The sequence below is a fragment of the Netta rufina genome, assembly GCF_964035555.1.
Source record: "Netta rufina genome assembly, chromosome: 9".
Classification (NCBI taxonomy): domain Eukaryota; kingdom Metazoa; phylum Chordata; class Aves; order Anseriformes; family Anatidae; genus Netta; species Netta rufina.
Window position 1 is genome coordinate 11,861,450 of NC_140132.1, and position 15,276 is coordinate 11,876,725.

The 15,276-nt window shown below is 47.8% G+C and overlaps 1 protein-coding gene across 1 annotated transcript; it reads right to left on the bottom strand.

Annotated features, from left to right (window-relative positions):
- Positions 1-924: 924 nt before the first annotated feature.
- On the bottom strand, positions 925-15,047 carry TF (transferrin). The gene is made up of 17 exons (XM_084292004.1): positions 14,914-15,047; positions 12,629-12,792; positions 12,316-12,424; positions 11,222-11,413; positions 10,879-11,014; positions 10,421-10,476; positions 8,921-9,090; positions 8,610-8,796; positions 7,794-7,948; positions 6,550-6,643; positions 6,113-6,148; positions 5,272-5,430; positions 4,150-4,294; positions 3,121-3,185; positions 2,671-2,855; positions 1,765-1,951; positions 925-1,303 (listed from the first exon to the last, which is right to left on the bottom strand). Exons 1-17 carry the CDS (start codon positions 14,954-14,956, stop codon positions 1,266-1,268), a joined length of 2,121 nt encoding a protein of 706 aa, XP_084148130.1. The 5' UTR covers positions 14,957-15,047; the 3' UTR covers positions 925-1,265.
- Between the last annotated feature and the right edge of the window lie 229 nt (positions 15,048-15,276).

Below are 15,276 nucleotides of genomic sequence, written 5' to 3' on the forward strand. Positions count from 1 at the left end.
AGAGAGGTTCAGACTGGATATGAGATAAACTTCTTCCCCTTAGGACAGGCAAGCAGTGGGACAGACTGCCCAGGAAGGTTGTGGAACTTTGTTCTCGGGGAAAGCTTTCCACCTGTAGCAGTAGTTAGCTGTAGAAACAGGCTCTTTTAGGGACACTGTCTCTCTTTGCTGATTCTTAAGAACAGATTAAACAAACCATCTGTCCAATATACTTGAACCTACAAAAGTGCAAAGCACAGAATATCATTGCTTCCACTTTAACTTTCTGTCTTCAAAAGTGCTCTTTAGTTAGGCTAGTGGATGTCTTGCAATATGTGCCATATGCATTCAAATATCACCACTGCAAATCCATCAAAATATTAATTCCTGCAAAAACGGGAATTCAACATTTTTCTGTCCTCAGCAGTTCTTCTATGCCTGCCTTGAAAAGAGGGTTACTACCTGCTGTTTTTGTTTGTTTGTTTGTTTGTTTGTTTGTTTTGTAGCTCAGCAGAAGCTCAGCAAAATGCAGGTTTCCAAACAGGTCCTCAATTTTTCTCATGAAAGGAAGTCTAAGCCTGGGCTCTCCACAGCGACATACTGCATTTTAAATGTACTGCCTGGTGGAAATAACTCTGCTTCTGCACTATTCATATCCACCCAGCTGAGATATGAGATGGAGTGGTTTCCATTCACACCTTCCATCTTACAACCACTATATTCTTATGTTTTTGTTGCTGTTATTGTTGTAGTTTTTTTATACTCTCTACCCTTCAGCTTCCCTCACATAAACACTCTCTGTCTTTCTATATCCCAAACACAATGGGCAGCTGTTGTCTCCCGGGGAGATAATGGGATAATCTGGGTAAAGCGGAAGCACAGATAATATAAAATGTCTGTTAATTAGACTCTAGGACACCTTTAATCCGTTTTGCTTTAGAAAATATTGAAAGGAATTTCGCTATTGGGCAACAATAGCCTTGAATGGCAATAGCCAGATTGGAGTCTGCCACTGGCCTGCAGCAAGAGGTGCCAGGGAAGGAGTGGGCATAATAACTACTTTGAGAAATCTCAGGAAACCTCTTTAGACTTCGAGATTTTATTCCTTGCTGTGACAGCAGCAGAAAACTGTGAAGTTTCAAATAGCCATTTTCAGAGTGATGGAGAAGGGCAGAGGAAGCAGTGAAGGCAGAGGGCCCTCTGTGGGTCAGTGTTGGAGCTGAGGGCACAAAAGGAGTCACGGCACTAGGTTTCCTCCCCCTTCAATGAGGGCCCTTCCCATCCTGTTACTTGTCCTCAAGGAAGGTGCACACCTGGAGGAGATCTGAAAAGGGAAAGGACAGGGAGGAATTCAGACCTTGCATTTAAACAGAAAACACAACATCGCTCCCATCCCACCAATGCACAGCCAACCGTGCCAGCATTGTCATACCATGGAAAACATATCCACCATACCACCAGAAGTGAGCATTAACCACAGATCACACTGAACACAGACTGACAGGACAGGGTGGGTTCTTTTTACCACTTCTCAAACTCCATGTTTTCTAAAGGTAATTAAAAATCTTTCATTCCCATTGATGCCAGAACAAGTTTCCAATCTGGCAGAAGTTAGCTCAGGAAACTCTGGGAGAAGTATACTGGCAGCTTTATGAGTTATCCTCATTTTTCTTTAAAAAAATTGACATAAATTTCTTTAAATGGACAGCAACAGAAATAACTGTCCATATGGCTGATGCTAAGAACTGTGATTCACTGACTTTGTCCTGAGGCTGTTACATTTACCTGATGGGTTGCAGGTATTGAGGCTAGCAACTGAAGCATAGTATTCATCTCCGAGGAACTCCTTGTGTGTTATTCCTTGGCGGAGTTTAACCAGGCACCTGGTCAAGTCTTTAAACAGAAGATCCTTGGTTTGAGACTGAAACATCATGAATCTCTCTTTCTCGGTTCCATGTAATCCAAACAGTTTCTGAAATAAGGCATGAAGAGGTAAGTGTATGTAAAAAGTAGAAAGAAAGCAAGATTCAGCTCGTACAAGCCTCACTTTTAGTACTACTTCTTCACCACGAACTCCTTGTCCTGGGGAGCCCCCAGTCAAGCTCCAAAAGTTTAGGACTGAATCTTCTGTCCGTGTGACTAGGTGGCAGGACTCTCACTGGTAAGCAGCACACTTGTGGCATGACCGGCAAAACAAAAATTTTTTCTTTTTTAGTATTTCACTATCTGCTGATCCCACTGGGAGGAGCTGCCAGCAGGTTCTGTGCCTTCACCATGAGCTGAAAGCAAAAGGAGCTGACTTCCAAAGCGTCTCTTAACAGATCCAGATGGCGGAGAAAATCTCAGCATTGTTGGTGTGAAATCAAAAAGAGCTGACATAACCTGGTTATGCTGACAGCAGTAGCTGGAGGACTGTGTGTGTTCCAGCGGGGCTGGATGGCTTGCTGCCTACCTTGTGCCTGACACAGCTGGGTCAGAGATCAGGCACCCCAGAGGAGTTTCCAAAACACAGCTGTAAGTACAGAAGGGATGGAGGGAGTGGGAGGCTAAGGGACAAGGCTCTGACCCCATATCACTAAGTCAAAATCTTCCACATTTCACTCACTTGGAGAGCATCATTGCTCTAAAAATGTAAACGTGTTGTGTAAAAAACCACCCCAGAACATTCCTCCCACTGTCAGTACCACTAACCTCTTGTCCCTCCAGCAGCTCACGGATTTTGTTTGCTTTCTCAGGGCGTGCGACCACAGCATGGGTAGGAACTTTGGCCAGGTGGCAGGTCTTGTAATCCATGGTGTTTGCCCGTCGCCCATCAGTGCACAACAACTCAAAGTCATCCACTGTCAGACCTTTGGCCCAGTCCTCTTTATTTTTGCCTATGAAGAGAATTGGTTTGGAGATTCAGAGATCTTGTATAGTAGAGGCATAATCACCCTCTCAACACCCAAGCAAAGCATTTGTCCCTGCACGTGTGTGCACTGACACTTAGATACTTCGCATGTAGAAAAGAAGCCATATGGAGTTTGTAATTAACAGGCCACCAGAATAATTGTGCAGCTGAAGTCAGTGTTTTGGGAATGAAAATAACGCAGATGGGGGAAGCAGTCCTGCCAAGTCCTTTGCAAGAGGATAACCACATACCATCAATGTTTTCACCAACAGTTGAATGCTTAATAAAGGCCACATCACCCTGCTCGACCAGACACCTGTGAAGTACAAAGAAAGGCAAGTGATATGCGTGCCGGAGTCCTGGTCCTTTCCCACAGGTTGGATTCTGACCCATATCTTACTTTGTGAAATTAGTCTCCAAAGATAGTCAGGTCTAGGAGCCCTGCCATGAATATTTTAAGGATATCTGAAACAAAATCTTTTAACACATCCTGGAAAAACACACACATCCTTTTAACATACTAAGTAACTGATGTATTTTGTTGTCAGAAAGAAGTAGTTCAACCAAGAGCAGAATTTGCATTGTTTTCTGCAGTGCCTGGCTGCACCTTTCAATAGCCATGTAAAAAGTAAAACTTGCACCAAAATGACTGCAAATCCTGCAGGAGGGTCTCTTTGCTACTAGATGTAACTGAATAAATAAACAAATAAATAAATAAATTCTCTTCTTAAGTTTGTGCCCAATACAAATTACTTAGACTTGATCTGCTACTGGTTGGTACAGAGGAGATGGCACTGGGGTTGACCTCTGGTCCCTTCTCTTTTTAGGGAATTGTTCATTTTAACCAAGGCAAGGAACATTTTTAACAGGGAGCATGCAGTGGCAGCATTGTTTCTGGGTTTCCACTTTTTAACGTTCTTTATTTTACATAATTTGTTATGTAATTAAGCGTGGCACCACTGTCATTGTAGGAGCTCTGGCCAAAATGCTCATGTCTCTCCCAGTTTGCCTGGAAGGACCAGTACATTAATTTTTACAGAACGGGTACATTTTGCACCTACACTGGAGAAAAGGAGAAGAGATGGTGGGAAGACAGCTGCATAAAGAAAAAACATATGGAGTACATAAGTAATATTGCAGGCTTATATACCTGCAGCAGTGTTGGGGAGAAAAAGAAAAGGTCAGTGGACTAGTGTCAGCATGAGGCCAAACCCCATGCATGATCTACCCATCACCTCTCTGATCAGCCCCCCAGGTACCTGAGCATTTTCCCCACCTACCGTAAAGCTCCAGTATATCCATAGTATTTCTCGTGGCTGCTGGCGACACACTTCTCCAGCAGGTTTTCCCCTGAACCTTGGCACAGCTTGCAGAGGCGGGAGTTAGGAGGAGAACCAGGAGCACAGCCCTCACTGAAGTAATCATCTGAATAAAACAGGAATAAAATAAATTTACTTTTTCTGCACTGGAAAACTGGGGTTTCCTTTCATAATACGTTCTTGTGGTGATCTTATATGAGCAGGCTGAGGGGACTGGGAACAGGCTGCGATGCGAGGAGGAGCGTGCCTCAGCAGACAGCACATCACATGCATCACGCTTTTACTAGGAATCTTGTCCCTTGGTGTGACTGATGATCTTGGCATTGAAAGAAGAATGTGTCTTCTGCAAACCATTCCCAGCTCGTGTGGAACCAGCCTTTCTGGGCAGGCATGACTGCGTTTGGCAGCAATATGAGAACTTAGGGGGAAGAAGGGACATTAGGAAAGGCAGGTAGGAGGATGGAGAGGCAGAGTCTAAAACTTAACAACAATAGTATGTTCTTGAGATTAGATTTGCTGATAATAATTATATGCTTAATTTGCCTTGGTCCATAATATCTCCGTATTATTTTTGTTGGAACATAATTCTCACTGACTGAAAGTTGGGTATAGAGGCTGCTCTTCTGAGCAATGCAGACTTTTTACCCACTATTCTCAAGGGAGTCAGATCAGTCCCTTAAGGTTTCTTGAACTGAGAGCAGCCCCTATCCCCTATTCTCAGCCCTTCTGGGATTCAGAAATCTATCCCTTACTCCTACACAGAGTCCTGCACAAGGAGCAGCCGCCCTGTACCCGGAGCAGCCTGTGTTCCCATTTTGGGAATGCCTTTTGGGCTGCTGAAAGGGGAAGGGGAGAGAGGTGAAAAAGTGAAGCCCCCACAAAACAGCTGATGTGCCATATCCTAGTCAGAATCAGTCACCAAAGCCTGAAACTTTGCTCACTGAAACCTTAAATAACAGACTTGTCCTCATTTCCTTCTCCAAGTGAGAGTTTTCGAGGCACAAGAAGATCAGAGGAGGCATGGCAAAACGTTTTTGCTCGCAGGTTTCTAACTCAGACAAATGAATGTATGTCTTGACTCACCAAAATCACAGCTCCCGGTTTTGTTGTGAATCAAGCCCATGGGGATGTTCCAGCCAGCAGTTCTCCCAACAGCGGTGTGGCATGACTTCTTGCCTTGCAGATTGTTCCATGTGATGGCACCATCAGATTTCTTCACAACAGCCACAGCAAAGTATGATGCTTTTGGAAGGAAAAGAGAGGAGAATTAAGGACTGACCCAAGGATCCCACTGTGCTCCCTTACCAGAGTATCAGCTACACTTAGGAGAGGGCAGCTACGCACAGCGTAGCAGAAATATTTTGTCCTTATGAAGGACTGGCCACACAGCAACAGGAAAACAGTTTGCAGATGTTATGCATCTATTCCCACCATGCTCCTGGGAAATTATTACCCCTGACATTTCTCCCCGACAAAACTGGCACTCAGGTATGCAAGAAGGCTGTGGCAAGATGCACACAATGTATGCCTCCCCATTTCATATCCTCTTTGGCAAAAGACAAAACCTTCCCTCCTCTCTCTATTTCTATAAAAAACAATTCCCCAGTGCTACAGCCCAGTCCCTCTTTCTCTGTTTGCAGCCCTGGCAATGTCAAAGACCATGACAGCACAGTGTGCTCCAGCAACTCTGCACAAATCTCTGCTGCTGCCATGTGCTTTGCCTTGTTATCTGCTTGCAGACCCAGAGTTTCCATTTAAACGTTAGTTTCTCACCCAGATTTTTCACATCTGTATTGTACACAGTGGTTCTTACAAAACTCTTTGTGTGGAGAGTGGCCATTAATTCTCAGCTCATGACTGTATATGTATTTTTCCTCTTATATCTGAACGGACAATTGTCTATCCCTCTGTTGGCAGTAATTACCTGGTTGTCCTTCTTCTTTGCTGCACTGGCTGTCATCTGAGGGAAAGAAAAAGAAGCTATTAGATAAAACATATGGTAAATCCAAAAATAAGTCAAGCTCACTATTTTCTGGAGAAAGTTCATTCTAGAAGTGGCTATTTAAGGTTGCATTGAGCAAACTGACAGAACAAAGAACAGCCTCTCTCCGTTCTTCAGTGCTAAGACAACTAGTTTCACCAAGGCCAGTGCTAAAGGACAGGGGCATCATGATTAAAACGAAGAAGATAGGAGCTGGAGGTGATCACAATCCTGATTTTTCAGGAATGTAGCATCAAGTAGAGCTGCCCTGCATGCCATGTGTTTTCTGTGGGATGCAACACTGAGGCTGTTTTCTAGGTTTCAGAATAAAACCAATGCTTTTGCACCTACCCCTTCCCCAGCACCAGGACTGCACTTACCCTCGTAGCTTTCTCCCATCACTGGCACCAACCCACACACGCCAGCAGTATAGACGAAACCTCCATCTAGGCTGATGGCATCTGCTTCACCTTTCTGAAATGAAAACCACATAGTGATGAAATGACCCTGTATTTCCCCTGGGCAGCTCTTTTTGGAAACTGGATCTTAGCAGAAACAGTAAATGAGAGGAGACAGGCTGAGGGCAAAGGGGCCTGAGAGGGTAGCACACGGCCAGACAAGTTCTTGCTGATGCAAAGAGAGGGTGCTCTGAAATTACCTTTCACGTGTGCTTGTAGCCACCTCCCGCAGCAGCTCTCACCTCCAGGCACTCACAGGCTCACATGGGTGCATCTCCCAGCCTGTTTCCTTATCTCACCTGTCCTTTGGAGTTTGCATTTTGTGCTGTCTCCACAGTACTGACCCAACTTTCTGAACTAACATCATCTACACCACGGAACCCATCCTCTCCTGAGCAGGCAATGGCCTTTCTCTGTGTGACCCCGAAATGGCAAGAAGAACTGCTCTTTGTAGGCTGGGACACTCAACTCAAAGGGGAGAGTGCTTGCATTGCAGGCTGGATCAGCAAGCAGGGCACGCTCTAAGTCTAAGGGAAAACTGGTTGTTAGAGGCGAAGAATTTCAGAGGATTTGCCAGATCCAATGGCAGGAGACTAAGCACGACATTACAGCTACTCTGGTTGCATCAGAGAACAAGACCTCTTAACTGCAGAAAATTTCCCTGTTTGGATCCCAGAAACGTGTTTGTTTTTAAGTACAGAGGAAAATAACAGGCATGACAGGTGCAAGCAAGTCAGTCTAAAAAAACCTTTCTCAACAAATTACGTTGTTTTTTGTTTGTTTGTTTGTTTTTTAAGGCTTCTGGGCAGTACAACCACTTCATTTTATTTGAACTTAAAATGTATTTCTCACTTTCTTCTGTTTATATTTTACTACAGTCACCTTGCTTTTCTAAATAAAAGGTTACTTCACACCAGAAAATTATTTCTTGTTTAGGAAACATCAAAGAACTCTGTCTAATAACATTTTTTAAAGATGTTAATCATTGAAGAGCTAGTTGAGCCTTTTCCCAATGATAAGGTTGGTTTCTGCCTGCTGTTATTTCTCAGAAAGCCCCCAGCATTTTATGGTAAAATCTCACCCCCAGATCTATTATCAGGCTGAAAGAGTCAATGCCTCTCTCCAGCTGAAAGAATCCTGGCGAGAAGAAAAGGAAAAAAACCTACCATGATCTTAATAATGCAGTCCTTCGTGTTGTCTGCCACGGTGCACTCCACCTCGCCATTGCTCACCACACTCCAGCGGTCACACTTGCTCTTCTCATCCTTGCCTACTGCACACCACTGAATCTTGTTTTCTCTAGGGCCGACAGTCAACTGATCTGCAAAAAAATGGCCGGAGAAGAAAGAATAAGCCCAGAGCTCTGCCAAACAACAGGGCCATGGGAAGGCGGTTTCTGGGTGAGGGGGACTCTGCCACGATGCCTTCTACACACAGCCAGCCTCGGGACTGGGACCAGAAGGAGGTGGAGAAGCACCACCTGCTCATGGTTTCGTGAGGTAGCATTTGAGTAACCTGTTTTGATGCTATGTGAAGTCGATGTGCCTCCTCCCATAAAGGCCATGGTGGCTGAGCCTACCACAGAGACCTCTGCCCAGCTGTGGATGTTAAGTGGCTTTCAGGGGTCATTTGTTGGACATCTGACACAGAAAGCCAGCTAGGACATCAGTAAATGCTTGATGAGTCTGGATGGAAGTGAAGGACCCTGTTTCCCTCGAATGGCCAATGCTGGGCCTGATGTCCTGGGATGTTCCTCCTGATCCTGTACTCTTACATCCCAGAAACAGCTATTCTGAGCAGCAGTTTTGACAATGCCAATTCTCTACCAACCACACAAGCCAATACCTTTCACAGGAAATATTTTATGGAGAATACACTCTATACTTCGAAAGTCATCTTCCTTTCCCCAGACGTGTTTTACGATCATGACCCTTCAATGCATCTCCCACTGACACTACATCTGTACATCACACCCTGCCCACCTTTCCGGAGGCTCTGGATGGCACTGTAATACTCAAAGCCCAGGTAGAGCTGGGAATCCATCAGTTCTGGGACACGTTTCAGCATTATAGCAGAGTCTTTGAAAAGCAAGTCCTTGAGGACTGGGTCCTTCTTGCCAGGTGGCCCGAAGAGGTGGAAGTCGCTGGTTGTGGCCACGCCAAAGTTGCTCTGCCACAGGGAAAAAATAATCAGCAAATAACTACACCAAAGCATTCAGAAAACTGGAGAGAGCAAGCAAAGCCAGGGGACAGAAGACGGATGGCAGGGGAATGAAAGCAGAGCCTGCAGGTACCTGCGCTTTTGAGAGAAAGCTCCAGATGTCATCAATTTTGCTATCATCCCGAGCCACAACGGCGTGAGCAGCCACTCTGGCCCAGTGACACGTTTTGTAGCTGTCCACAGGCTGACGGGTGCCATCCAGACACAGCAGCTCATACTCGTCCTTCTCCTCTGGGGCATTTTCTAGAGGAAGAAGGGAACCATGAGTTGCATCTCCACAAAAACAGACAACGGCCCAGCATGGGGCAACTTTGTCATTGATTTATTCCAGCTGAATCTCAGGGAAGAATTCTTCACTGCAGACAAGTTGCACAAACCTCTTTGCAATAATGCAAAGGTGTTAGGAGAGATGGGATCACCGTGGTCATACAAAGGCAGCGCAGAAAGAATCCACGTGCACATGAGATGATCTCTGCTGCTGCCATAACTAGCCCGTCAGTATTTATTCATGTAGCAGTAGTGCCTGGACATCCAGGCACATGCATATAGATACGAATACAAATAGATTTACAAACACCTTACAAGTAGATTTAAGAGGTCAGACCCCACGTGTGGTCTGTAGAGGCCAGCAGATAGCCAGTGTCAAGGCTGAAAACAGAGCCCAGGTCAGAGGGCACAGGATTATGGGAGAGTTCAGGTAGGAAAGGACCTCTGAACATCTCTGGTCCAACCCCCTGCTCAAAGCAGGGCAGACCAGGTTGCTCCAGTTGGATCTTGAAAACCTCCAAGGATGGAGACTGCACGGCTGTCCCTGGCAGCCTGTCCCATTGCCTGACTGTCCTTACAGGGAAACAATTTCTCCTTGCGTATGGTCCGAACCTCTCTTTTCAATCAGTTCACAAACCCTGCCTTATGACCATGGTTTCTCATCTTTCCATAGTCCAACCCTGTAACAATCTTGGCTCCACCTCCTTGCTAATGTCCATGTAGGTACAGACGGGCTGCTCTGAGGTCCCCCAAAAGTTTTTCTTTTCCAGGCTGACCAAGCCCACCTCCCCGAGCCTCTCCTCACAAGACAAGCATCCCTGCCACGTGGCCCTGTTGGTGGCCCTCCACCAAGCTCACTGCCAGTCCTGCCAATGCCAGGCCACGTTCCCTCTCCGAGAGGTGCAGGTAGTGAACTCTTGCTGTGGACCAAAGCTCCCAGAGGAATGGGTGAGCTCCTCTACCCACCTCATGCTCACCCTGCATTTGCTGTCATAACGCTACAGCTGCCCCTGCAGTATGGCACCAATGGTAATGCTTCTGAACTTATATCAAGCAGGTTTTCCTTCCGCAGAGAAGAATCCGAAAGGAGAATTAGACCCCACCACAATCATATTTTTCAGTAACAAGGATAAGTTAGTCCTGTAATTAATACAGTGTACAAAACGTGTTTCCAGAGTGTAAAAGATCTGAGGTATGAAGTAAGCTAGGAGAGAAACAAAGGTTTGCACAGCGTAGACTAATCCCAGGATGGAGTGGAAGCAACAGGTTGGAATGGAAAGAAGAAACAAGTGGTTTGCAGGCCTACCTTGAACAGTTGTGTGTTTTACAAAAGCCACATCTCCTTTTCCATCCTTCAGACATCTGTAGGTGAGACGAAACCGAAGAAATGTTAAAACAAACAAAAAACAACAGACATCATGGCTCCCTGTCTCCTGTTTCAGCAAATTACTTTGGCATAAACTGCAACCGCAGAGCAGCAGTCTTCCCAAAAAAACTATGCTGGCAGGGAGGTAAATATAATGGCAGAGAAGTAATGCTCAAGAGACCCAGTTAGAGTTACCACAAGGCTAATGCTACATATCCTTGGGTCTGTGCAAAATCAGACAGCTGAGCTCCTTCTTTCAGCTCCTGCTGACTGCCTGCCAGTTATTGCTAATTGGGTCTTTAATTACCAGCAGTCCCGGTTCTATACATTCCACCTCATCAGGACCCCTGATTACAGCACAGCAGTCCCTGGTATAACAAAAAATAACTTTCACTCACTGAAAAGCTCCAGAATATCCAGAATAAGGCGCTGTGCGGAGGCATTTGGTTTTGGCGTCCCCCTTGCACTGACGGCACAGCTTTTGTTCAGTGGTGGCACCAGGCACACAGCTGGCAGAGAAAAACTTGGCCACCGCTGCAGGGGAGAAACATGCAATGGTTAGTCTAAAACTCCCTTTTACAAGGACCTAGAAGGGTTTGGGGGGAACACGGAAAGAAAGTAAATGCTTTGGTTGCTCTCCAAGTTGCCTCTGAACCTCTGCAGATCAGGCAATGCCGCCTTCACCTTGCCACCACCCCCGGCTTAACATCAGCCCGTTTCTCATGCTGTTCCCCATGTCACCTTGCTCGACTGAGCCTGAGTCAATGCCTTCCCACTCGATGTCTCCCCGGTGGATGAGTGTCCCAATGGGGATGTTCCAGCCAGCGGATCTGCCCAGGCCCGTGTGGCAGGAGGTCTTGCCTCGCAGGTCATTTATTGTGAAGTCTGTTCCTTTCTTAACAACAGCCACAGCATAGTAGCTGGTTGTGGAGCCTGCAGTGCGAAAAGGTAATTAATAGCTTTGCTTGAACAAGCCTGGTCTTCCGGTTTTCTCAGGGGTGAGCTGCGCTGCCTATATTGAACCAGCAGTGTACATTACAACAAGCAGTCGTAAGCATCCTGAAAACACTATCACATGCAAAATGCTCTGTCACTGGACATATGTTACGGACATATACTTATAAGGTTGCCTAAAAGAGTCTTTTCTCAAACACCATTGCCCACTGGAGCATTCATGCAAGCGTTACAAGTCTGAAATTCCACGTCTAGTCTTTAGAATTATACCAACTCCACCAGTTACATATGAATAAAGAGACCAAGTCTTAGACATGGTCAGGAATGACCCACCCGTGTTGCTTTGATCCTGAATATTGTGTACAAGCAGGCTGACCTCCTGGGCAGAGGGGGAGAAAACTAATGGCAGTGCTGCTGCGGCTGTAAGCTGGTCTGGCCGATGGCTGCACAGCCAGCTGTGGGGACCGCTGTGCTTTACCCGCGCCGTTCAAGGTCACTGATAGCAGAATGAATATCTCTGGGATCTCTTCTGAACAACTTTCATGCCAAGTTTTGGGAGGGCTGGCATTTCTGCTGATGGTCATCTCCATCCACGGCCGCTGCATCACCGCATCACTGGTGACTTTCAGCACAGCCACCAGCACAAACAGGGCACTGGTTCTGTCCCCTTCCATTGTAGTGACCCAGTGGTCATGGGCAGCAACAAATGATTTGCATTTTGGCATTACTGGCTCCCTCCCTTCCCCTGGGGGATCTGGAAGCCAGGGGCAATAGCTCAGACACCCAGCAGAAACACTGGGAGCACTGGGTGGAAAGGAAGGCCTTTGCACTACCAGTTTGCTACCACTACTTGGCTTAAAAATGCTACGTGAAAACGTTACCTCCACTTCGCTCGTAGACCTCAGCAGCAATGGGCTTCAGCTTATAGGGAGCAAGGCCTGCCTCGAAAACTTGACCACCGTCCAAGCTAATGGCATCTGCTTCGTTATTCTAAAGAGCAAGAGATTTCAATCAATAAACAAAACTAGGGGAAAACACTTCCCAGCTGTCTCTCCTGGATCCTTGTGGGTGAATCCTTCTCCACAGCAGGACCACAGGCTCGCTACCAGTGACTCGAAGGAAACCCTTTCTCCAGGTGGAAGGTGCTGCTGCAACCTCCTCAGCGCCCGGCACAGCTGTTTGCTGCCCACTCACCGAGATGGCTTTGATGCAGTCCAGGTACGTTGCTTTCTGCACGCAGCTCAATGTAACTCTCTCCTGTTGCATGTGGTCCTTTAGGCTGTTGCATTTCTTTTCTTCTGCTGAGGATATTGTGCACCATCTGATGGTTGTCTTGGGAGGAGCAGCAAAACACAGAGCTGTGGGAAAAAAATAAATAATAATAATAATAAAAGTCATTTCAGAGAGGGAGAAAGCCACCAATGGGGGAGAAACACCATCTCTTGTTCCTTGCAGCCATGGCCTTGGGGGAGCAGAAGGACCTCCTTTGTGCATCTCCTAAGTCACACAGGAAAGGAGTTTCCTTCTCACCTGACGTGTGGACCTGCAGAAGCATCTGGAAGAACCATCCCCATCCCTGGGTAATGGATGTCCCTGCTCAGCATGGTGACTCCAGCAGCCTGAACTCATGGCAACGCCCACAGGGGCAGGAGAACAAATCCAATAGAAACCAAACTCCAAACAGAAAGAAAAGACTGTCCCCTGAAGCGGTCTCTTTGCAAATAACCCCAGAGGGAGAGCAGCTCTAATCTGGCCGGACTATGTTCAGTATGCTGCCACACACAGCTTCCCTGGTGGCCAGCAGATCAGATATATTTACCTCTCTACTCCCCATCTCCTCCAGCACAGGCAGCAACCAAGGTGCCGTACTGCCCGCACGCAGGCACAGCCCCCTCTTCTCAGGGTGCCCCACCAGTAAATGCAGCTGCCTGGCTGTGCTGGGAGGCTGATCAAGCAAAGACCGAAGGTCAATGCAGACGCTTGACTCCTTCAGCAACCTAAGCACCAGAGATGTTGGAAGCTTGCAGTTAAAGTGCACAACTGGCCCCACACCTGCACATAGCTCTGCCCCTTCCTGGCAGGATCGTGCAGACCACGACACGCACACTTCCCTTTCTCCAGGCACATTTTGTTCACACGCATCTCCCAACTAACTCGTGCAGTTCCCATTTTCTTTTTCACCTCTGAAATATTCTGTCTTTTTGACTTTTCAAGCCGTAACTCCACCAGCAGACACCTCCTGCTCCTCCCAGTGGAAAGGCTGACTTTGGCCACACAGGGAATTCATAGCCCTAATTCTCATTGCCTAAATCTACATTGTTCACCTTTTGGCTGAAAAAAAAGCCATGGCCAGCTTAATGTGGGGCTGGCAACTGTTCCACCTTGGGCAGGGGCTGGTATGGGTCCTCCTGAAGACCTCTCCACTGATGCTGGCCAGTGGCCGTGGCACGAGCAGCAGTGACAGCCAGCACGCCACTGCTTTGCTTCATGGCACTGCTCAGCCTGGCAGCACTGGTGAGCACTGGAAAGGTGAGGGCAGCCCCAGTGCCTCAGTCCCTGTGGCACAGCATTTGGGCAAACTCCGTGCAGCAGGGAGGAGGGATGTCCCCAAGAGGACATCAGTCATCACCGTGCTTTATGGGAGGTCAGAAAGGACCTGCTGCTCCCTCCTTCCCATGTTGGGTGTAGGCAGCAGCAGTATCCTTGCCATGGCTCGCTGCCCCTTGCCTGCCCGAATCGAGAGAGGAGAGGAATCCGTGCTTCAAGCAGCGCCAGCTCTGCAGCGGCACACTCCGCATGTGAAATGCATGAGCAAAAGCACAGCAGTGGCAGCAGGACAGCGCTCCGCTTGTTGAAAGCAGTCCAGGAGTTTCCCAAGCCCAGCGGAGAAGGGCTGGGAACAGGGCAAGCTGCTGGGGGACACCAGGCTCCCCCCTGGCTGCAGGAAGCCTCGGAGGTCCACGAGGGGAGCAGCACCCCGGGGGCGAGCAGAGAGGTGAGGAACGGCAGCACCACTTTGCAGCCCCAAAGCAAACTTCTGGGGGAGCAGCAGGGGAAGCCTGCAGGGACTCCTCTCAGGGGTCTTTTCGGTATTTAAGCTCTGTTTTAGTGCAGCTGCCCTCAGGTTTAACCCAACGCACAGGCAGGCTGGCGCTGGTTTAACCCCACGCATGGGGATGCTCCTCTCCTGGCACAGCGTCTGCCGGGGAAGGGGGGAGAGAGAGGGGAGCTTTTCCCCTTGCCCTGCACTGAGCTGCTGTTGTCAGTGTTCAGACTAGGCATCCTCATTTGCAGGTACCCATAGCTGCCAAAACGGACAGGTTTTAATTACTCAGCTGCCAGGTTTAACTTAGGAGCTGTCTGGTCTGGCACATGCTGCAGTTGCTCCTGTAAAACAGCCTGGGATAGGGAGAAAACCTGTGGTCCTGGGAGGTCTGGGCTCCTCCTTCCCCCCCAGCCTGCTTTCAGCACACACTTACCAGCTATCCCTAGGGACAGCACAGCGGAGAGCACAAGTTTCATGCTGGAGCAGGAAGTCGGGTGCCGAGGAGGGGCTGCGGTGGTCGTGGTCACAGACCGTCCCCTCCGGGTCTGTGATGGCTCTGGAGCCGCTTTCTCCCCCTTTTATAGAGAAGCAGCCCTGGCTGTGTTTGCAGAAGCAATGACCTAACACTGTTTGTCCTTCCTTGTTTCTCAATAGCCGCTAAATCGCCCCCCTCCCTGGATCAGCCCATTTTTAGGACGCCTTTCACTCTTTGGCACTGAACCCCTTTCGCAGGCAGGAGTCGGAGCAGGCAAGGTGGTTTTTGTTTTACAAGGGGCTCCAAATGGAAAATTCCCAA

What these genes read in the sequence shown, in the direction of transcription:
- TF (XM_084292004.1), bottom strand. Translation starts at nt 14,956, where the DNA reads ATGAAACTTGTGCTCTCCGCTGTGCTGTCCCTAGGGATAGCTG. An exon ending in GGTCTACGAGCGAAGTGGAG is followed by an intron (nt 11,414 to 12,315) that starts GTAACGTTTTCA and finishes TTCGCACTGCAG; the next exon opens with GCTCCACAACCAGCTACTAT. An exon ending in CTCAGGCTCAGTCGAGCAAG is followed by an intron (nt 11,015 to 11,221) that starts GTGACATGGGGA and finishes TCTCCCCTGCAG; the next exon opens with CGGTGGCCAAGTTTTTCTCT.